General features: G+C 32.6%; 2 protein-coding genes across 7 annotated transcripts in view; one reads left to right on the forward strand and one right to left on the reverse strand.

Moving 5' to 3' along the window:
- Positions 1 to 21,069, reverse strand: part of LOC123690876 (syntaxin-1A) — a 36,587-nt gene extending 15,518 nt beyond the window's left edge. For all 6 annotated transcript variants that reach the window (XM_045634979.1, XM_045634982.1, XM_045634981.1 and 3 more), the window contains exons 1-2: positions 20,890 to 21,069; positions 5,396 to 5,479 (exon numbers count right to left, since the gene is read on the reverse strand). In XM_045634979.1, the coding sequence (XP_045490935.1) occupies positions 5,396 to 5,479; positions 20,890 to 20,922 (117 nt within the window). In that variant the 5' untranslated portion in view covers positions 20,923 to 21,069. The remainder of the gene's footprint in view (positions 1 to 5,395; positions 5,480 to 20,889) is intronic.
- Positions 21,070 to 21,354: 285 nt separating this feature from the next.
- Positions 21,355 to 23,167, forward strand: LOC123691368 (GTP-binding nuclear protein Ran). Its single transcript, XM_045635719.1, has 3 exons — positions 21,355 to 21,471; positions 21,837 to 22,290; positions 22,437 to 23,167. The coding sequence occupies exons 2-3, from the start codon at positions 21,865 to 21,867 to the stop codon at positions 22,650 to 22,652; spliced, it is 642 nt and encodes a 213-aa protein (XP_045491675.1). The 5' UTR covers positions 21,355 to 21,471; positions 21,837 to 21,864; the 3' UTR covers positions 22,653 to 23,167.
- Positions 23,168 to 23,471: the final 304 nt, after the last annotated feature.

The raw sequence follows: 23,471 nt of genomic DNA on the forward strand, positions 1-23,471 counted from the left end.
CTGAATTTTCCAAATGATATAAACAGTACAGCTTTCCCTCAGACCAGTGAGCTTGAAAGATAACTTGAACTAACAGTAAAATAGGGCTATCGCCTGTGAAATGTAGCCCCTCCATGTATATGTAATTTGTATTTCGTAATCGGTCATTCCTCAAGTTCAGGGTCGTGACGGTTTCAGTTAATCTTTTATTCATCAATATCGGTAGGAAACTTATTTCTGTTGCTTGGCGATTAAGCTGTGCCAATCTTGTCATATAACATAGGTATAACGTTTTGTATTTGTTGTGATTTTACGAGAGGTCAATGGTAAGATTTTCTAATGATGAAAAAATGATGTCAGAAAATAAGACCAAGTTTCCGAGTATCGCCTACAGCTAGCTACTAGCTAGCCAGTTAACGCAAATGTTTTCTCTCTTTGTATTTTCCTGATGGATACTTAATTCATTATATTGTATTATTTGAATGGTTCTGACCTAGCGTCTAATCTCCATTATTCCATTGTTACAAACTATGTAAAGTTCTTTGAATTATTCAGTAGTAACCCCACAAAGCAACGAGTGATACAACAGTTAAGAATAAGTTTAACATTTAACAAAAATTCGATTTCGAAAAGAGATTCAACAAATCGAAAACTCGTGTCAAAAGTCCTTGAAAGTTGCCAAGATGAAATAAAATACATTTCGCTAAGTAAGATTGCACTGAAAACTTTATTATTTTATTCAATCAGTCACGACCACTACATAACAATGTAAACCCGTAGAATCTCATCAGCTGAGATATGAAAAAAGCATCTCTCGACATTTAAATATAACCTACTATTCCAGTAGCACTATTTGTACCGTTACTCATCCCAAACGAGTGACATTTAATATCTGGATCGGATGAAATAGCTAACATAGTCAAGGGTCAATAATACGATGACGTCACAGCTCTTACGTCTCGACGGGCGTCTCGTCGCCGCCCTGTCGCCATGCTATAGCATAGGTTGCGTCCTTCATGGAATCGCCTTGCCAACTATTATTTGGGGTTAATGGCAGTACTTGCTATAATCCTGGATATTTTAAAATAAATTCTTGGGAGACGAATAGCAATACGAACTAACTGGCAACGCGATTCAGATGTTGTTTCATCATCATCAGTCCATGTACATTCCCACTACTGGTACACGGGCCACCTATGAATTGCGGGTTGGCGTACTTACATAAATGGTAATATACCTAGTCATAAATAATCATAAATAATAGAATTGGGAAGATGTTTCATGATTGTATTAAAAAAAAAACCGGCCAAGTGCGAGTCGGGCTCGCGCACAAAGGGTTCCGTAGCAGCAAATATAATAAACTTATTATGTCAATTTATACACCTTTTCAGTGTAAGCACAATAACTTAACCAAAATTACAGTTAAATCAACCTATCTCAAAAACTATAAGAGATACTTTGATCAAACCAAAAATCGTTGAAAGAGTTAATTAGCATGCATCACCTCTATTTTTTTTAGAATTTTATACCCCGTAGTTATAAAAATAGAGGGGGGGGACATACTTTTTACGACTTTGAGAGCTGATATCTCAAAAACCGTTCACTTTAAGAAAAATGTTTTTTAGAAAACTTTATATCATTTTAAAAGACCTTTCCATTGATACCCCACACGGGTATGTACATCGAAAAAAAAAATTTCATCCCTCAGTTACATGTATGGGGGGCCCCACCCCCAATTCTTTTTTTTACTATTTAGTGTCATATTTTTGTAGCGGTTCATACAACACATATTCCCATCAAATTTCATCACTGTAGTACTTATAGTTTCCGAGTAAATCGGCTGTGACAGACGGACAGACGGACAGACGGACAGACGGACATGACGAAACTATAAGGGTTCCGTTTTTGCCATTTTGGCTACGGAACCCTAAAAAGGAAATGCTTTAGAATTAAAGCAAACGAAGACTGAAAATCTCGCCATAATAATTACGCCATAAAATTGGTGTTTAAATAGGTTAAATAAATTTACTTCAATAAATGAAATGCTAAATTCCCACAAACCGTAATGTTTGGCCAGTAGCCACATATACAAAGTACATTGTACGGCGTTTGTCGCTGTAATATTGCACACAACATGCAAATGAATTGCGGGACCGTGATGAATAGCAAACAAACTGAATGCACAAGTCAAACGCTGTCACGTCATGTATTAAATTAAATGAAGCGTTAAATCAAATATCATAACGTGTTAACGATGTGTCAAGAATCGAAAAGCACTTCTACAGAAATAGTACAAATAAAGTGGGTAACGTTTAGTCATTTAGCGAAGATAATATTGAAAAGATAATCTAACGAATTGTAATATCATAGGCCGACTGAAAAGGGTTTGGCAATGAAATTCTTAGATTAAGGGTACTGATTATTAAGTTATTGCTTGTTGGTAAATTCAATTTCCTTCCGACATTACCCCGACCCACCCCTTCACCCAATTATGGTTCGGAAACGCAGCGCGTGTTCGTGACGCGCGAACTGTAGTCTCAATGATGCCTTCGCCTACGAGTTCAAGATTTTCTTAACAAAGGAAAGAAAAAAATATTTAATTAATCTTGCTACGGTATAATGCATAACTACCTACAACAATTGATAAAAAAAATAAAAATATATTTCTACAGGCGTGAATCAAATCAAAAGGAAAGAATGACGTAACATAAAGAATTGTAGGCCGCAGATTTTGTCGACTAAAGAAAAGTAGGACCCTCGATTCACAGCATTAGATATTCAACCTAAAAAATGTCTAGATAAAATTTGTCAGATTTTGATCGTCTCAGCACTCTCAACATCGACCATGTTAAATATGCGAAGTCTCTTTTCATTATTTAATCGAAAATGTTGTAGTTTTGTATTTTTTATGTTAGACCGGGCAACTGAGCTGAGTACCTAGTTCACACTTCACATATTATAAAATGTGTCGATTCAGGTTGAGTTGACAATACAACTGGCAAAACAATAGCGCAACAAGCTGAAACATTCACAACTAGGTGTAAATTGTAATGGAACTAAAATAAACTCAACTGTACATAGGAAATAGCTGAACTTACAAATCGTGTTCAATAGTTCGCCGTTGATATCGTGACGTCATTTCACACCTGTATCATTGGTGATAATATATTATGTTGCCGTAGGTTACTACCGTTTGAATCAATCCTTTCAACGAGGAGAAAATACGCTGAGTGATTTATTGATGTCACAGTATTAAAAATGTACAATTAAATAGAATGGCTTGATAAACTGTTGATCTATTTTCTGCAACTGTAGATAAGTAAAAAAAACAGCCGACGACACTGCAGCGACAACACCTCTTTATAATTTTATAAAGATGGAAGATTTTAAGACGTAGCTCCTGGACCAATTTTAAAAATTCTTTCATCAACAGAAAGCGCTAGATCAACAAAAGGCTATATTAAAGTGAAACTTTTATTACATCGTCTCAAACTTTTTGGTCTGTGTAGCGCGTGACGCACGATACGTACGTACAAATACGATAATTTTTAGTTAAATGTCTATAGTGTGAAAAACAGTTTCACTTTTACCGTGGTTTCATAAAACCACACAACATTTTTTTTATATAGGGCCGAGGACTTTTCAAATATGGACTTAATATTGTCTGAAGCGAAGCGCGAATTCGGCAGATCATTAATAAAATATTTTTCCAATATTTACTCGAAAGTCAGGAAACACTTCATGAATAAGATCACGATACCAAGTTGTCCCTTAGGAAAAGTCCCTAAAAAAAATTAGTTATCAGATTTTAGTTATTATAATTCATATCGTACACGTGTTGCTTACATTTTTACGATAGTGGGTGACCGTTCCACAATATTATTGATAAAGCTGCCAGCGATTGTGACGAGGAAATGTGTTATCAGTCACCTCGAATACCATATAGGTACAATGGTGAGTTCAATATGAACAAACTTTTTCTATTTTCAAACGTTACTACCCGATGGCACATGATTATTTGAGGAGCATAATGGAATTGCAATATAAAGTATGTATTGATATTTTTACTTGTTTTAGATTTCGATATTTCTGTTGTATATAACATTTAAAGATAACAATATTACACGGACATGCCGGTGTTGTTTGTAATCACATTTTGTTTTACTATTAAACGTAATAACGTCTCTCTAAAATTCCGAAATACTTTTATGAAACGCGCTCTAATCTCGAGGCCAGAAATGCAGCGCTTATTCAATTTCACAAAACGGCTCAGCGATAATGATCACTTTTAGATAACTTTGAACCGTGATCATAACCTTTTTCACTGCCTGAAGTCACTTGAAAATAACTTTAATCTTTAATCATAAAGTACCCAAAATATATGTCATTAATATACGTATAAAATATATTTATCTAGGCAGTAATATAGTTTTTTAAATGTCTATTTTATAATAGTATACATAATTATTATCATGATTAAAATAGAGGATTATGCGTAGCGTTAGTACGCTAAGCTTTTAATCTCATATTCTGAATTAGTTCGTCGCCAAGTTTACGTAAGGCGATACCAACACAAAATCGTTACTCTGCGCCTAAAAGCTTTTGTACAATTCTCTGTGAAACTGTTGGATTACCGTTTCAAATAAAATAATCATGTCAGAGTAAAGGCGTCGAGTTTTATCAAGCGAAACGCTTTACCAACTGTTGGGTGAAAGAGCACAATTAAAAATAGGAAACCGTTCTTTTTCAAAGCTCGATCCTACGTTGAATTTAATAACAGCGGAAATTATTGCCCCTCATCTCCGTGGTGAAATGCAAAAATAAAGTATGTATGATCGACCTAGAAGAGACAATCCATTGGCTCAGGATGGTATATAGTATGTACTGTGATGTTATCAAAATATTTCAAATACTGAATTATTAAACAATATTTTCCGTGATGTGTACTGAGCTTGACTCTTGGCAAAACGTGAGATAAGTCCCCACAGGCAGGAAGGTAATCGCTATTACGTCGCGGTACGTCGATAATCCGCAGTCAAACACCAATGGCACAGCCTATGTACTTCAAACACTGAGGAAAGAACCCTTCTGTCGAGATCTGCAGTTAATATCGGCATAAAAGCATGTATAACAACGGTCAGATGACTTAGTGAAAAAAAAGTTTTATTTATTCATTTGTTCATAAAAAAGCTACTATTATATTACCGATGGTCAATCAAAACCAGCTATTATAGCATATTTATAGATAAAGGATGGAAATATCCGACTTGTGACGGAACTCGCTTCACGTCGGACGCAAATATATTCCTGTTATGTTATTGCTTACAAGCTACAAATTAAAATAGGTATCTTAGCAGCTATTTCATATATCGAAGAACGCAGGTGTGGAGAAGTTGTTGTTAAATTTAGTACCCACCTCACTGAAGAATTCATCCATGTAGCCACCTTCAACGGGGACGTTAACATCGTCTGGCCCGACATCGTCGTCATCACTTTGCGCCTACATGAAACAACAGAAAATGTACTATTAGCTATATAATATTCTGTAATAAATTCATCAGAAACACAAACAAGTCGCTGATAAAATGAAATTATTATTAAAACTAAAAGCAAAACCATGGTATGCTCAGGAAACAGATATCGATTTCCTGAATCGATATAAACCTTTTTCTAAAGTACACTAAGGTTCGTTTATTTTAAGCGTTCTTTAAGTTTTGTTTTAACTTTAATACCATAAAAATAATAATATATCAATGAAAATAAAGGATAAAATATATTTCAAATCTAACACAACAAAAAGCTTTTCAGGAAACTTTTTAATATGTTTCGCAAAAAGACTGATTGAATTACAAAGAGCATGGGACATTTTAGTATGAAGCCTGGTATACCTACCAATTTGCGATAAAAAAAAAAGTCATTTTGGCGGCAAGAGATGAAACATGTGCCAATCGATAGTACATCAAAATACAAATAGGAAATACTCTTTGGTAAAATGTCGTAATTGATACGGTTTCGGAATAAATAAGAGTTTAAAAAAATTTTTTTTTTTTAGTTTTTTGAATTATTTGTTACTTCTTACACTTAAACGTTAAGACAAAGCATATACAACTTCTAATTTGTAATAAAAGGGTTTCAAAATGTTGTATTACTATCAAAACGAAAGTAATAAACCAACTTTGGGCTAGGGATACGCACGTGCGGTGCGTCACTTATCGACAACCGTTATCGATATGGTTAGTTACGATGAAGATCAGTTTAGTTTCAGTTTCGGATGCAAATAAATTATTGAGTATTGAGTATTGGAGTAAATAAGTTATTTTTTACTTAACCTTTAAGTGTAAGAAGTAACAAATAATTCAAAAAACTGAAAAAAAAAAAATTTTTAACCCTTATTTATTCCGAAACCGTATCAATTACGACATTTTACCAAAGAGTATTTCCTATTTGTATTTTGATGTACTATCGATTGGCACATGTTTCATCTCTTGCCGCCAAAATGTAGTTTTTTCAAAATTTCCAACTTTAGGTATACCAGTTAGGTTCCTTGCTTTTTCAAGACGAAGAGCAAGTTTTCAATCATAATAAAAAATCCTATAATAAAAATAAAAAGCGAGGCCTATTTTGATTTTGATTTCCTTTTTAAAAAATCCTATATTACTAACTAAATACTAAAAACATTATTATTGATCGTAGATAATATGTAGCATATGGAAGGCTATTCTGGTGGTGGACTATAGAACAAATTCACACGCAAAACTTGACATCGGATGGCTCACGTAAAGCAAAATTGAATCCACTTAGCTGAGGCGAGCTAGCCATTATTCAATTTATGCGGGCAGCTCCCGTCCCCACAAAGACCCTACGATCCGGATATTGTGGGATAGGCGCTCACGTAAAGGGAAAACTTCAATGCGTGACGTAGAACGTGTAAGAGTATCAAGACTACTCGTTGAAAGGAGATATTGTGTACGTAATCTAACTTAGGTCCTTATCCATATTTTTTCAAGCACGTCTGTCTCTGCGGTCACCTTTCTGTAAGTTTGTTTGCGCTTTCTATGTTCGTTGGTTAAGTCTATTTGGACAACCTGTGTTTATAAACAATTGATTCATTTTACAAGTCTACAAAGTGATAATTCCTAAGTCTTGTGTTTCAGTCAATGTTTACTGTCAAAAATGGCTACTAAATCCTCTATCGAAACCCATATAAATTTGACAAAGTAAACTAAATTTCCATTACATTTCTTTAAATAAAAATAGCAAACTTCTTTCCAATTTATACGAAACAACAATTAAGTAATTTATCACAATCGCTCTCCGTCACGGCGTTTACTATTTCGTCCCTTGGCGTGCGTAAAAAGCGAATGCAGTGCGGACAGTCTTTGTTACAGCGAACGTTTGTATGTGGGTCACGGCAATGCCTCTCGTACCGCCATTGTAGTACAATATCATCATCGTCATCTCCGGGGAATGCTCAGACACATATTCATTTACTTAATGTATTTATTTTTAGGCTAGTGATTTAAACAGATGGCGTGTAAGCGGAATATATTGTCGTCGAATTTAATAATTGCAATGTTATTTTATTTGATGCGAAAGAGTCGGTATCTTAATTATATTGAATTCATTTTTTAAAATTTATGCAACTCCATTATTATAACTTTGGAACAAAGAGAATACGGAAAGTTTTAATTAATGACTAAGAATTTGCATTCAAGATTACCACGAAGTTTTACCTGAATATAAATCATCGATCGACTGTAGTACAATACTTATGTCTGGTTCGATTCGGGAAAGTCGTTAGTATCGATACATAATTCACGAGAGCACAAGAAAGGTTTAGCCCAAAATAATGGAGGATATAACACGCCTCAGGGCAATGTCATATCAGCACATTCACTAACGGAATCAGTAAACAGGCTGCGAGCTGAATAGGGAATGACATTCATAAAAATGTGACCCTATAGACACTACCGGAGATTGCTATCGCCTATCTACTACATGCGTTGTATTGTGTATGGTGACTGATAGCTTATCATTTTAAAGTATTCTAAATAATCCCAACGCTTCATTTGTTTTCTCTTTTTATTCTTATCTTAAGTTATGGAAAGATTTGCTTTGCAGGACGAAATGTCAATACAGATAGACAGACAGATATTTAAAAATGTCTAAACTAAAAACTAGTTTAAACCAAGTAAAATAACTTTGAATTTTACGGTAACCAAGTATTATTTTTGAATATCCTTATCCGTCTATCTACCTAAAATTTCAAAACGGAACGTTGGAGCAGTTATGTGGTTCGAATTTTATGATAAAATAGATGACGCAACCTCTTCAATTTGCCCGATAGATGACGTAAACGTTCCACCCAAATGAAATTGATAAAAGATTTCAATCCCATGAGTATCATCGGAATAGTCGTTTCAATAGACGTCAGACAGATTTTATTCCCTAGGCGTTAAAAAATCAAGATGCAATCAAGAAATACAGAAAAATGCAATTAAAATTTTACATTAAAAATATTTAGATGAATAAATTCCCGGCGATCCACCCTAGAATTTCGTTGTATGTTCAAATTACGACGTTCAATATTTTAATAACGGCATTTGGCACTTAATTCACAATTAGGTTCATCAGGTGATCCACCAATGCGGAAAGTCAGGGCCATTAGCTGCCGTTGAGTATGGCCCAAGGTAAAGAGCAATTATTGCGCAATTAGATATCATTTGACTTCATTAACAGCTTCGCAGCAAACATCCATTCATCGTTTGTCAATAACTAGCTCATCTCATTCGATTAGTTAAAACCCATCCTCTTACTACTCGATTATTTAGTCATTAATCACGTCTTGTCCGATACATTTTTGTTTGTTTTTAACCAAACTATATCCAACATACTACAACGATCAGGACAATACCTAATACTGATAACCAAACAAAATTTGAGTAAACTATATAACATCATGAGTTCATTCATCTGTTGTTTTCATCAAATACCACTTACTGTAAACACTACTAATGCACTGTGAGACAGTTCAATATCTTATTCTAGACACGTATTTCAATCGAGCAAGTTCCGCCAATGGTATTGGCTGTCGACAGGGGCGAAAACTTTAGCCCAACTAAAATATCGAGCATTGAATGACTTCCCAATTTCCCGACACATCAAACACTCAGAACCAATTCTGAACATTAACAATTACTTGCCGACTAGGAAGTTGACGTACGATATCTCGAGGTCAATCTATTTTGTTGAAAAGTATCGTAACATTTTTTTCATAGCAGTGCCATTTGTCGTTGAACCAAATTTCAAGTTTAATCACTCTTTTCCCGTGAAGGAGAAAGTAGAAAGAGGAGTATTCATGCATGCATACTAATACACATAAATTTTCACATTTACTCTATAGTTCAATTACATGAGGTCATAGAACAGCAACAATCGTGTGCGTGATGTGTCGCACACGAAACGGGATTGAGCATTTAAACCCGAATGTGTGTTTCAATTAAGCGAGGAGATTTCACGGATGTCGAATACGAAATCACAAATTGAGTGTTCCCATTTGTGTTGACATGATTAAAGCGAGCTTTATGTACATTGAACAATACGATTTGACTCCTTTACATTTGCTAATTAAATATTGTTAACAAGGGATAATAAAAATACAAGTACATATTACGTACGTAATTATGTACCTTAAAGCCTACATTGATTGTAAATGCATAAACATCAATTAACTTCATTCCGTGATGAAAAATCCAGAGGTTATTTTCTATGACTAGATGCACTCATAATGAAACAACCACTTTTAAAAGAATAGGTAGTTTTATACAGAATTACACAATTTACAAATAGCGATCGGGGAGCATTCGTAGTTTCCATTGTTAGAGGCACAAACGGCGGCGTTGTTACACATTTAGTTCTTCACAAATAGAGAATACGAGAGCAAAAGAAACAATACTCGATAGCGGTTCAGACAATAATGGTATTAAACGGATGTAGGTCAGTTTAAGCGCGATTTTAAAATCTTAACATAATTACAGAGTCGCGACGCGTGGGAAAATATAAAAGCACCCTCAGCAAATTTAACTCGGTCAATTTATTCTTTAAAAATTTTGAAATTTCCCCGTTAATTTTAGGAAATAGGTCAGATGAGAAACAAAACAGAGGAGTCCAAGCCGTAAGTCTCGGCGAAGACAATGGATACTCCATAATACAGATTAGCTCCTTGAATGCCAAGAAAAATGCAGTATTTCAGAGCGCCTTTTGAGTTTTATGAAAATTGAAGGTTCAAGATATTAATTATGTAGATTGTAGGTACCTATTTATAAAAATTAACAATTATTGATATGAACAACATTTATAAATTAATTAGAAGTTGCAGAATATAACCGAACGGCCCTGGGTGCAATATAAAATTCGGAGTAATGATAGACCTCGTTAGCTTTAAAATAAGTACAGGTTGAGATGGCTGTTCATTAAAACATTACGCTCATTTGCAACACTACCTACGTATTCGTATATTCGTATCTGTAGAAACGGCCAATTATACATATAAATATAGTTATGTAGGTCTATATCTGTTTGCAGTCCCATGGGTAACATTTTCAGCTTGGAATGTACCCTAAAGTCGTAACATAATAATGGTAAAATCCAAGTACAAAGCTTGCTTCTGTTGAAATAATTATGTCGCTTGTATAATATATTATTTATATCTAACCTTGACCTTAAGAATTTGTGGGCTAACAAAAGATATTATGTAAATTAAAATAATATATTTATTTTCATTAGCAAAATAACCTTATTAGTAAACTGAAATATCGCAAGTACAGACATTGTGACATTTTCAAAGCCATTCATGGATTTTAATATCAAAAATTTATAATACACTGAAAATGAATGCGACCTAAATAGGTTGGATGGTGGCGAATTTGCATACATAAATATAAAGCACTTAACCATAATAAAGTACTATACCTACACACAAGGACAAATGTTTGGACAAATTTTCATAATTTTATAACCTATTTAAGTATCTAGCTTTAATAGTGATAAATATATAAAACATTGTCATGATAGCATTATTCATTAATACCTAATACCTTTATTAGAAATGGCTTGTTACACTGATTAGAGGCAAATAAATTGTTCGACGGGGTTAAGCTCGGAACGTGGTCCGCCTCCCAAAGGATCATTATTTATGAGCCGACACAAGAACGCTCTGAATCAATATTTGGGAGCTCTAATGTTCAATAAATTATTACGCTGTTTGAGATTTTGTTGAATAAGAAAAATTCTGCAATTATTTTCTTTCACTTTTTCTTCCTTTCTTCGGCGTTCTTATTTACTTTGATAATTTTATATTTTCGAATACTGACAATGTGATTTCACAATGTTAGTTGTTGGAGATATCTCATAATTCAAGTTTATCCACATTCTTATATATTTTATGTAACACAGGACAGACAATATTTCAGTTGTTTACAAAAGTAAACAACTGAAATATTGCCCTTTATATATAAATGGTCTAAGTATAATGATATTATCATTATCATTATAGACCATAAATAAATTTAAATAATTATTAATAATTATTTAAATTTCAAAATAATATACCTAACCTACCTACCTACCGACCTAGTCTTTGGTAATTTACATTTTTTTTAATTAATTAACTATAAGAAATTTAATTCTTAATAAGTAATTTATATTCTTTTTTTGTTATATTTTATAACCACAAAAATATGGCTTTTATAGTTCTGCCCAAAGCTTAAGTGGATGTTATTAACATCACCAACCCACATTGTCAAATGAAGGTCGATGGCCTCGTTCGACATCATAATTTAATCGACGGTCTAATGGAAGTTCAATTAAAACAAATTATCATGGAACTTTTAAAGGAGAACACAAGTATGTACGTAATAGATATGGGCAATTACTTATTTATTGCATTACCGCTTTGTTATCTAATTCGTTAATTTAATTCATTAATTGAGTTACATTTTCTTAGGCTAGCTCGACGCCGCGGCCGGTGATGTTTATCTCTCACGTTATATGAGGTTAGTTAATTACAGGATTATTCACATGATTATATACAATTTGCTTCACGCAAACTGAAATTATCTAATCTTGAGTTCAATTACTTATAATTTTAAGGACAACTCGGGTCCAATATTTGTTAATGCTCAACAAAAAGAAGTATCAGAACATAACTGTAGTTTTGACGCCTTCATATTACAATGTATCATACATTATTGCATTTTTGAATTCTTTACTTCTAAATCTTCCTTGCATATAATTTCAATAGATTTTTCATAAAATGATTAAAGTCAAGTTTAAACAGAAACTTTTCTATGCCTACATATTATATTTATTTGGAAAACATTGTAACGTATCTTGTAGGGAAGCTCAAAATTGAGCGAGATTGGGACTAAACCGTAACACAAACAGCTTATGGCAAGAAACGCGCAGTAACAAATAAGTATTGAGGACGAAACAGGTGGAACGCTGCGGCAAGAATTACATAACAACCGCTTCGTGGTTTGATATTAATTCGCAAACTGTTTGGTCTATATACTCTATAGAAGCTAAAGGTTGGTACAGATTTTTATCTTGGATACGATGTATAAGCCATGTATATTGTATAAGCCTTTCAAGTTTATATCTGTACGATATTGTATACTAACATGTGTGAGATTTTATTTCAGAAATATTTTGCACAGTAAAATTATAGGTACTATAGGTATTTTTATCACACCCAAGAGTGGTAAATAATTCTGGACTAATATTTGAGATTTATTTTTCTTTATTTTTCTCCATTTGGATATATGCATTTCAATACAAAAACTATATTATTATATGTATGCGATAGAGCTAATAGGATTCATCTGTTATTAATTTTAAGCCTGAACTTAGGGTGCGGCACATCCCTGTTGCGAGAATTATTCAAATGGGTAATTCTAATTATTACATCTGCACATTTTAAATTGCAGTTTTCTAATTTCTCCTTTTATGAAATTTTAAGCATACAGTGAGTAGGTACCTCCTATACTCTACAGTCCACACTAACATATAAAATGCGGAATGCCAAACGTATATTCCCAGGAAAGAAGAGCAAATATAAATATATTTTATTTCGTATTCTTGGCCGATATGAATAGAGCGTTAGTCGTCTGTTTGTGCCGTTTATTGTTTACTAATTGATGCTAGGGTGAAAATGTACGGGCCCTTAAGAGGGCTTATTCAATTTAACGCAAGTCAAAATCTCCGCGATCTATTACGATAGATCGCGGCTTGCGCTATCCTTTTACTATGAACAGCATAGGTCCACAGGAGAGCGCCGAGCAACATGTCCTCTCTCTGGAAAGGCTCGCTGCCGACTGATTTTATTCGGGTCGCGCGCAGTGTTTTATAGTACTTTAAAAAAAATTGTAGAAAAATAATAGAGGTACCTTAGTTGATTTTTTAAATTTTATCTTATAAGTAAGACGTTCTTTTATTGCAATATGTATAAATTATATTCAACTAAGTCAAATATCTTGGTGAAAATAATCATTTTGTCGACTATAATTTCTAAAAAAATTCACATTGTTCGGATTTTAATTTCGTAAGTTAGGAGTCCAAAATAAAAAAAATCTTTTAACTAACTATTTTAATAAGGATTTTTGCAGTTAGTTAAAAAAAATGTGTGTTAGATCTGTCAGCAATTTCAGATATTTTTAGCTTCGAAATTGACACTAAAAGTGAAATCAAGTAATCATCGGCTCAGTTATCTTGATGGTATTCACAAATACTGTATTAATTGAAATAAACTCTTAACTAACTATATAGACAATAAAATTTCCTAAAATTATTAGTAATTCATATGTTTGTAAGATAAGTGGTTGATGGACAATCTGGTTTGGAAAATCACATATTTGAGCCAAACAGCGCACGGACCGCGTACACGGCCTTAACCTATTGTTCTTTTAAACGTTCGCTTATTATGAAACGTTAAAAGCACAATGTTTAAACGCTTTTTGGCTATTTATGCACTTCGGACAACAGCTCTAATATCGTAACCTCGTATTTTACTACTAATTTTTACTATAGCCTTTAATAAGTTCACCGGATAAACGTTCGACATTACGACCGCATTTTCGCAATCAGCTGAAAAATATTTTATGTACCTATGCGTCCGTGACCATGACTCATTCTGATTATTTATTTAAGCACATAAACAAAATAATAGATTATATTAATATGTGTAATGTGTTTGACGTAGCCATTGATCATAATATCAGCATGGAAAATATAATTTGCATTTTAATATAATTCAACCTCAATTTTGCATAGACTCTACATTTCTCCATGCAGTAAACACCATGATAGGTAACGTTTAACGCGTCTTTTCGTTTTTACTGTACAAAAGTGAAACAATCATATTATGGAGATTCGTAGGCTCGTCGCAAAGTTCCAAACAGAGGATAAAATCAATCTGAGCATTGCATAACTCGCGACAGTTGATTTATACTGAGTCAGCATGCAACTCATTCCAAAATTGGAACTCGCAGGAAATACCTACAAACAACGTGGCGCTTGACGCGTTTTACGTCTGACTATACAATATTCATAGATTGTAGCTACAGCTAACTAAGTTGATTGGGAACCGAGCGTATTTCCGATGCGACTAACACCACATGCCAGTTGCCAACCTGGAAAATATTAATGTTAGTCCTAGAGTGAAAAATGTGAATAAATGTATTTGTTCGCGATCGATTCTTAAATATAGGCCTAGTGCCTATTTGTATTTTTCAGTCATATATCGTAAAACCACTATAGTAATAGAAATCTAAATAACAAGTATGAATATGGTATGCGTTTAGCACAACACGATATTAAAAATGTCTTCTGAATGATTTATTTTTTAAACAATAGGTACACAACATAAATTTATTCAAATGTTGCTAAATCTGGTTATCAATTCTAATAAATTATTTAGTCCGCTAGACTTCGTCAACTTACTACAAGTGGAAGTCGATTAACACGAATAATATTGTGAGTTTTATTTATTCAAATGATACAAAAGCAACGATTATTTTGATAACATCGTGAATCAACGGACTCCATAATCGAATAACCTTGGCTGAAGTAGCTGAATGAGAGCTTAATTTTGGAATGCTGCCAATGTGCAATAATAATAAAAGTAACATGCTAATTAATATGAAAGATTGAACATTAGAATAATATGTAACGAAATCTGTACAACGAATAAGTATAGCCACTACGAAGGTTTCTAGGAACCCACCACGTAAATTCCTTGAATTCTCATGATTTGAACTAATATTTCATCGGAGTCAATTAATCATCACATCAATACAAATAAGGCCAAACGTCTGTTTATACCTACCATTTTATTTGAATTAGATTAAACTAATAATAACAATAGATAGCAACCTCTAAAACATGCAAACTTTAATTTACCCTAGACCCGTAGTAAAAAAAGAATCGATAGCTCTCTATCACAAAACATAACTACTAGGTACATATTAAATTGATTTCTTCGCATGTGCATACTGCATAGTCCCGTGCATTACTCTAATAACATAATCACTGATAGTACAATCAGATAAAACAAATATTGAAACAATATAAATTCAAAAACCTACGTACCTACTGTAACCGATGCCATACTTTAACACATTCGGTTAACGCTATCTAGAAATTATACACGATATCATTTGTAATAATAATATTATAAAATTATACTACGAACGTGATGAATTTTATTATTGTATTCTTATATGTATAATAATTTATACTAACACCGAAGTTTATGTTTCTGGTTATGCTCTGTTGCGAATCTTCTCTCTTGGGAATCGCGAATCGTTCGAATAATATTTTATTACACTTTAGTTTGCCACTTTTTTACACGAGTCTAATTCTAAGTAAGAATAAAAATATCTAATACAATCTAATCTAAGAAATATTTTAGAATAATCTGAAAAAATCACTGTGATGTTATGATATATCATTGTTTACTCAGAACTTTTCCTTATCACGAGCGTGCGAGCGATTAGTCTGGTTTATACAACTTACCTAAACGATATTTAATATTCATAATTAAAACTAGTATATCAAGATTCAAGTGATAAAACGACAAAACATAAATTAATAGATTCATATACTTTACGAACTTTTTTCACTAAAATAAAATATTAACTCAAATAGACGATGCACGAGACGTATTCTATAAATAAAGTCAGCGTAAGACGTGAATCAGCTGATGTAAATGCATATATTATATGCATTTACATCAGCTGATTCTATATAGAAGGGCGCATTGACAATAGCCTTTATTCAAAACGCTTCCCTAACACTTTTCAATCTTCATAATAGACTACTTGATATTAAAGGAAGATTCAATTTAAAGTCTCCCTAACGCCTAGTTGCATCGACTAGGGAGTCGTTATAGGGATATCTAAAGCAGTTTTACACCAGATGTACAAAAATTTTACACAACGAAAGATATACTAAGGTTATTTATTTTTCGGTGAAGTATTTTACTAGTATTTACTCTGGTGATAATATATCATTTTATGATATATGCGTATGTTATGGAAAATCAAATTGGAATACGAATTATCATAATAGATTTGTAATTCAAGGTTTGCTTATAAAGTGTTTTAACTTAATTATAACATTAGTTTATAGAGTTACAGAATTTGTTTTTCGGTATTTCAATCATTTCACAACAGTATAGAAAATTGTGAAAAACAACGTATTAATGTAAATGAAAACACTTGAAAGAATTTAGATGCAATCAGATAAAGTTGAGGGGAAAAGAAAGTTGTTTCTTAGATAACAAAATTGCGCAGGAAAAATTTCAATAGCAAACTTTATATAACTTTATTTTTAACGCAAATCTCAAGGAAAGTGGGAATGTTTTTCAAGCAAACTTTTACAACCATCAATGTGATTCTTTTGTTTTAATATTGTTACGCTTTGCGGGTTTCAATTTATAAAACATTTTAATTATATTGAAGCAAAAATTTATATCGAAAAAACAAGCACTAATATTTCAGTATTATATTGCGATATTCTGCAGATACCTTTTTTAAAAGCGATCACCAAGATGGATGTTATTATTTGTTAGATTAAATTTAAATATAACTAGTAAGTATTGTGATAAATAAATGCACTATTTTAATAATTTTAATGTAAATTATGCATGAATTATTCACTATTTTTATATAATTATAGATTAAATTAATAAAAATATAACCTATGTAGTGTATTGATCTGTGAATCCATACTAATATTATAAATGCGAAAGTAACTCCGTCTGTCTGTTTGTTACTCAATGATCAATCACGCCTTAACTACTGAACCAATTTGCATGAAATTTGGTATAGAGATATTTTGATACCCGAGAAAGGACATAGGATAGGTTTTATCCCGGAAATCCCACGGGAACGGGAACTATGCAGGTTTTTCTTTGACTGCGCGGGCGAAGCAGCGGGCGGAAAGATAGTATCTTATATGTAAGATTTACTCACTTAAAAAACGGCAGTCGCCAGACAACAATGTAACTATGAACTTAGTCTATATAGTTATTAGTTATTCCACAAGGAAGTGCTGAAATTACTGTACCCAATTAAAAACAAAAAGAACGATTAAAAATATTCGTGAGCCAGCTATGACGGAGGTTCATGAGTCAACTTGACGAAGGCCGCACACCGGATGCTGGCACCGTCAACTGATAAACCTTATCAAACCACTGATGGCAATTACTTAGGCTTATGCTATTTTCCAAGTGAATTTCAAAATATTGGGTTGGAAACACGATTAACACGTACAGGCTGCAACTTAGTTATATGAATGTTGCATACACTTAATTGTTCACGATTGCTCAATCGATTTGTAGGTATGTTGTCCATACTGATTTAAAAAAATGTGAAAATAACGTGTGTATATTGGCTTTTCAGAATTGAATTGGCGTAAAAACGTGTGAAGCTTTAGTACCTAGTTACAGTACTGTATGAATAACAATATTATTCAGTCTCAGAAATGGTGGCTCTTTAAAAAAAATCCCTATTGATAACTTTCCTATAGATAATTTTATAATCCACATTTTGGGATGAAGTAATTTAATGGTTAAATTTTACGTTTCGGTTAAAATTGAGAAAAGCCTATGTTTTTGACCTTTGAACTAGTAATTTTTTTTCCATGCACCGGAATGATGACAAGATTAGCTATATTTTATGTCTAAATAGGTAAATATTATTTTTGACGTTTTGAACAATTTTATCACTTTTGAAATGTCGTATACATTAGTCTAAATTACCTGAGCCAAGAGGGTTGACGGTATGAACTGTGGTGTGATTGGTGTTGCAATTTGCTCGAATCGTCAATGTAGTAAGATGCACCATTACAAATCAGTACGAAATATAAAATATTTATTAATAATAAAATTTTATGTGCGTCTTAAAATGCGTATGTATAACGTCCCCTATACTATAAAATTAACACAGTAGGTACCTACACAACGAATGAAATTTATTCAAACGTAGGGTAAGTCGGCGCGGGTCGCTCACAGTTATGTAAACCTTAATCTGTTAATACTGCTTTGACCCGAAATTAAAAAAATAAGGCATGTTTTACATTTATATAAATTTTGAATATCGTCCGCATATTTTATGGTAGCCAAATAGTTGATGTCGGTCCAAAGATAAATAAAAGGCTAAAGGAGGTCAAGTGATAAATTTCCTTTATGTTAAAATGTAGCTAGCGTTTCGTAGGTCTGGATGGAGAATAATTCTTTTTGATCGTCGCTTACCTCGACTGAGACAGCTTTTACGCAAACAGACTCGCAAAACACGACGCACAAATCACAATAACTAATTCTGCCACTAATTAACATACTCGTAACTAAGAAGAAAGTGAAAACACATTTAAAAATGTATAATTAAACTACCTACATGCGCATAAACTACATGCCAACCAGCAATAAATAGAATTATACTATTCATAATACCTATGTTAAATCTTTTTCTCTACATTATTGTTTACGAAAAAAAAAAGAAAGTAATTACATAATACACTAACAGATATACCTAAGCAAATGAAATATTTTTTTATGTTGGTAAGTAATGGTGTTATTTATTATATTATAGTTTTAATGCTAAGGTAATAACAATGAAAAATATATTTAAAGAGGAGTCACAGGACATTGCTGTCACATACACTCACTTTCATACACTGAGGATTTTATCTATTCTTAGTTAGTAACATATCTGCTTAACGTTTCTTTTACAAAATCAAAGCAAAATATTTCTAGTTCTAGCAGAATACATAATAGTAGCTAAACGCTACAGAACGGACACTCTCCGCCTCCCGCCAAAATTAAACACTTACCTCACCCCGCACGATCAGACATAAAATGGTCCATATTTTTCTACAGGGACGACACGCAACGAAGATTGACAACATTAATCAAATTGACTTAGGGCCGATTTTTCAATGCCCAGATAAACAGCTAGATAGACTTTATTCTTCAGTTAACAAAATATTCAATTTTTCAATAGACGAATAGGACTTATCTATCGAATAATATACTTTTTACCTATCCATATTACAATATCAAAATATATTTGAGTTTTTGTTTATTTATGTCTCATCTGTAAATCAGTCAATATTAGTAATAACTTATTACTATAACCAATTGGCACTAGTAATTTGTGTGTAGGTATATTTAATATATTATTTTTTCATGTTTTTATGGGAATAATAGGTCAAATATTTAAGATTATCAAATCATTTTACAACTGAAGAATGAATCTGTGTCTATTTCATTAATAAAGTATAAAACATACATAGAAATAACTAATAAGAAATTAAGAAATGAATTAATATTTTAGAAAATAAGTTTAAAGCAACCAGCATGCGGCAGCCAGCATTACCTTATGTATTTTCTTTTTACTTTTTTATTGATAAGAGTCAAGAGATATCTCAAGTTTGAATGTGTTGAGATAAATTTTATATATGACATTAGCATCTTTGATTTACCTATATAAAAAAAAAGAAAAAGCAACGAGAGAAATGGAACATTGAATAAACTCTAAAATTGGCAAGCAAATACCTAAGACAGATAGTATAATTTATTAGTCATTTTTTACCACATCTTATCATAGTGTGATGTCACTGACATTAAACATACCTATTATCTTTAATTTACGGTTAATGTAATTGTTTTACAATAATAAAGTAGGTATGATGTAAATTTCTCATGTAACAATACAAGTTGCAGAGATTTGCATATTTTAAAACTTGCATAGTTTAAATAACAGATTCATACATATACTAATAATACTCTACCTGACTTGAATGTAGGTATGTTAGTCAAAAACTTTACAAATGAATAGAATTGATGTTGTGTGCTACTAAGATAAATAAAATCCAAATAATACCTAATCTTATTCTTATTTCAGTAAAATGGCAATTATTCTTGTCTAAGTCTCCTTAAACTTTTCATTGCCACTTAGAAATTATGTGCAAATAATTAGGTATGCCATTATCGAGGTTACATGCCAATTGCCAATGTTTTCTAATGAGTCAAGCAAGTAACTACTGCAAGGTTTTACAACATGCTTAGATCGATGTCAGCAAAGTAGGCGTTTTTGGGGAAAACCATTGAATGCAACAACTTGTCTCACTCCAACTACAGACCGATTAGACTCATTCAGCTAAGGGTTTACGGGTGGGGCGACTAAATTGTCTGATAGGAATATGTACAACTGTACGTTCTATTAGAGAAATACTTTTCTAATAAGCGATCTGCAGTGGGGGTGCATAGATTCAATGCTAGCTCTTTTTAAGTTCGAGGTCACCAGAAAACGATTGGTTATATAGGACTTGCCAAAGTAAAACACGGCTTACCGCTTGTAGCGCCGCTAACCTGTCCTTCGTCATCCTTTACAGAAAATCACACACCAAATAAAGGTTTTATCTTATTACACAATCCCATTCACAGATATTTTCTTAACAAACGTCACAAAACTAAAGGACACGAACACTAGCTCACTTCACTCAAAAAATCGATACAACGAACGAACGAAACTTCCAATTTCCATCCGTCACTGAAGAGAATTTTCACAATTTTACAGATGGCGCAACTTGACTTGAAATTATGACGTCAGGGTTGCGGATGTCGGTAAAACAGTACGAGGAGAAATATATTTAACTACTCTTTAAAATAATTTTCATCAATATAGTATAAAAGATAAATTTAAAAACTTTAAAAAATTTATTATTCCGATATCAAGTAAATTAGATTTTTTTAAATACAACTTTTGCTCTCATAATAATAAAATTTAAAAGAAAAGAGACCGTTATTGACTTCTACTGTCATTGCGCCTGTCGATGTCAGTTAATTCTTCCGTTTAGTCTAGTGACGCCATTGTGAGCCGTAACGACTTTCAAGAGCACGGAGTTAAATCTTAAATTTCTTAGTTAATCTTGGTAAATAGTGTTTTCACATACTGTAGTTTAATTCTGTGATAGTTATTCTTTCGTGCTGTATATATATTTTTGTGAAATGTACCGTATTTTTAGTGCTATTTCATCCATTGTTCGGTACCATCAAGCTAAATTCCTGTGATGATAAATGAGCGCCATTTGATTAAAAACTTAAAACAAATTTAACTTGTCAGTTATACTACATTTCTAATATAATAAAGTTTGCCTTTATTTTATGAGTTTTATATTGGCAAAATAGAATTTACGGCTCTTTTGTAAACAATGATAATATTCACCGAAACGAACTCTGTCTATACGTCATGCTTTCGAGTTAACATTTGTATTTCATTTTACGTTTATATTTACAGGTAAAGAGACACAGAAAAAGCTTTAAAAATGGCAGATGATATGCCCACATTCAAATGCGTGCTCGTCGGAGATGGTGGTACTGGAAAAACTACATTTGTAAAAAGACACTTGACTGGAGAGTTCGAGAAACGATACGTCGCCACACTCGGTGTTGAAGTACATCCTTTAGTGTTCCACACAAACAGAGGCCCCATTAGATTTAATGTTTGGGATACAGCTGGTCAGGAAAAGTTTGGAGGACTCAGAGACGGTTATTATATTCAAGGACAATGTGCTATCATTATGTTCGATGTAACCTCTCGAGTAACGTACAAAAATGTACCAAACTGGCACAGAGATTTGGTCAGAGTATGTGAAGGCATACCTATTGTATTATGTGGTAACAAAGTAGACATCAAGGACAGAAAAGTCAAAGCCAAGACCATTGTTTTCCACAGGAAAAAGAACTTACAGGTACTTATTTTGATGATTTCTCTTCAATGTTTGATGATTCATACATTTCACAATATGCATTTATATTCAAACCACTTTCATGCTTGATTTTAGCAAATATTTTTGAAAGTTTGATACTGTTTACTATATAAAATTTTCTTTTACAGTACTATGACATCTCTGCAAAGTCCAACTATAACTTCGAGAAACCTTTTCTCTGGCTGGCAAGGAAATTAATTGGTGATGGTAACTTAGAATTTGTTGCTATGCCAGCTCTTGTGCCACCAGAAGTCACAATGGACCCACAATGGCAAAACCAAATTGAAAAAGATCTCAAGGAGGCACAGGACACTGCATTGCCTGAAGAAGATGAAGACTTGTAAATAATGAAGAATTCTTAAAACCCAGTGCCCTTTAAATGTGATTAAAAGTGCATGCAGGCTTACAAGTACATGCTATGTTTTTAACAAATTCATTCCATTAGGTTTCAGTCCGTCAAAATCTAACTTGAATTTCTCAGCCAGATAACATACATACAATGTAATCATTACATACGTCATCTTTATATCCTGATCTGTAATAATTTAAAAATTTTCTTTCCTATTTTTTAATTGTATTTTATAGTATTAATTTAATAAATACATCTTAGGTAAATGAGCTTTTTATTGAAGCTAAGAGTGATGCCAGCGTCATAAGTACTGCATTTTCAAACAGTGAAATTAGTTATTAATGGCAAATGTGTAATTTCTAAAAAGTAACTTACATGATATTGGATTGTACATCATCTATTGTAACAAATTTGTTTTTCAAATATCCTTTTTTTTTTTGTTACGTTTATGAATGACAATATTTCACTGAAAAATTGTGGTGATACTTTTTCAATAAAGTTGTAAAAATACTTGTTGTTTTATTATTATTTTTTTTCTGATCATACAGAACACGAGTAATATATTTATAGGGTCTCTTAGTTTAAAATATTTAAAAAGTGGAGATAGGTATACCTCATTTACATGCAATCAGATATGAAACTGTAGCAATTGAAACTTATATAATTGAACCATAATTTTCATATGTATAATGCCAATACCTACACACTACCTATTACATCATCGCTAATCTTGTGATCGAAGATGTACCTACCTATACGTACATATTTTCTGGACTGAAATTAACAACTATGTAAGGCTGAAGGCTAATGCCTT

Source organism: Colias croceus, chromosome 4 (genome assembly GCF_905220415.1).
Source record: "Colias croceus chromosome 4, ilColCroc2.1".
In the NCBI taxonomy this organism is placed as follows: Eukaryota; Metazoa; Arthropoda; class Insecta; order Lepidoptera; family Pieridae; genus Colias; species Colias croceus.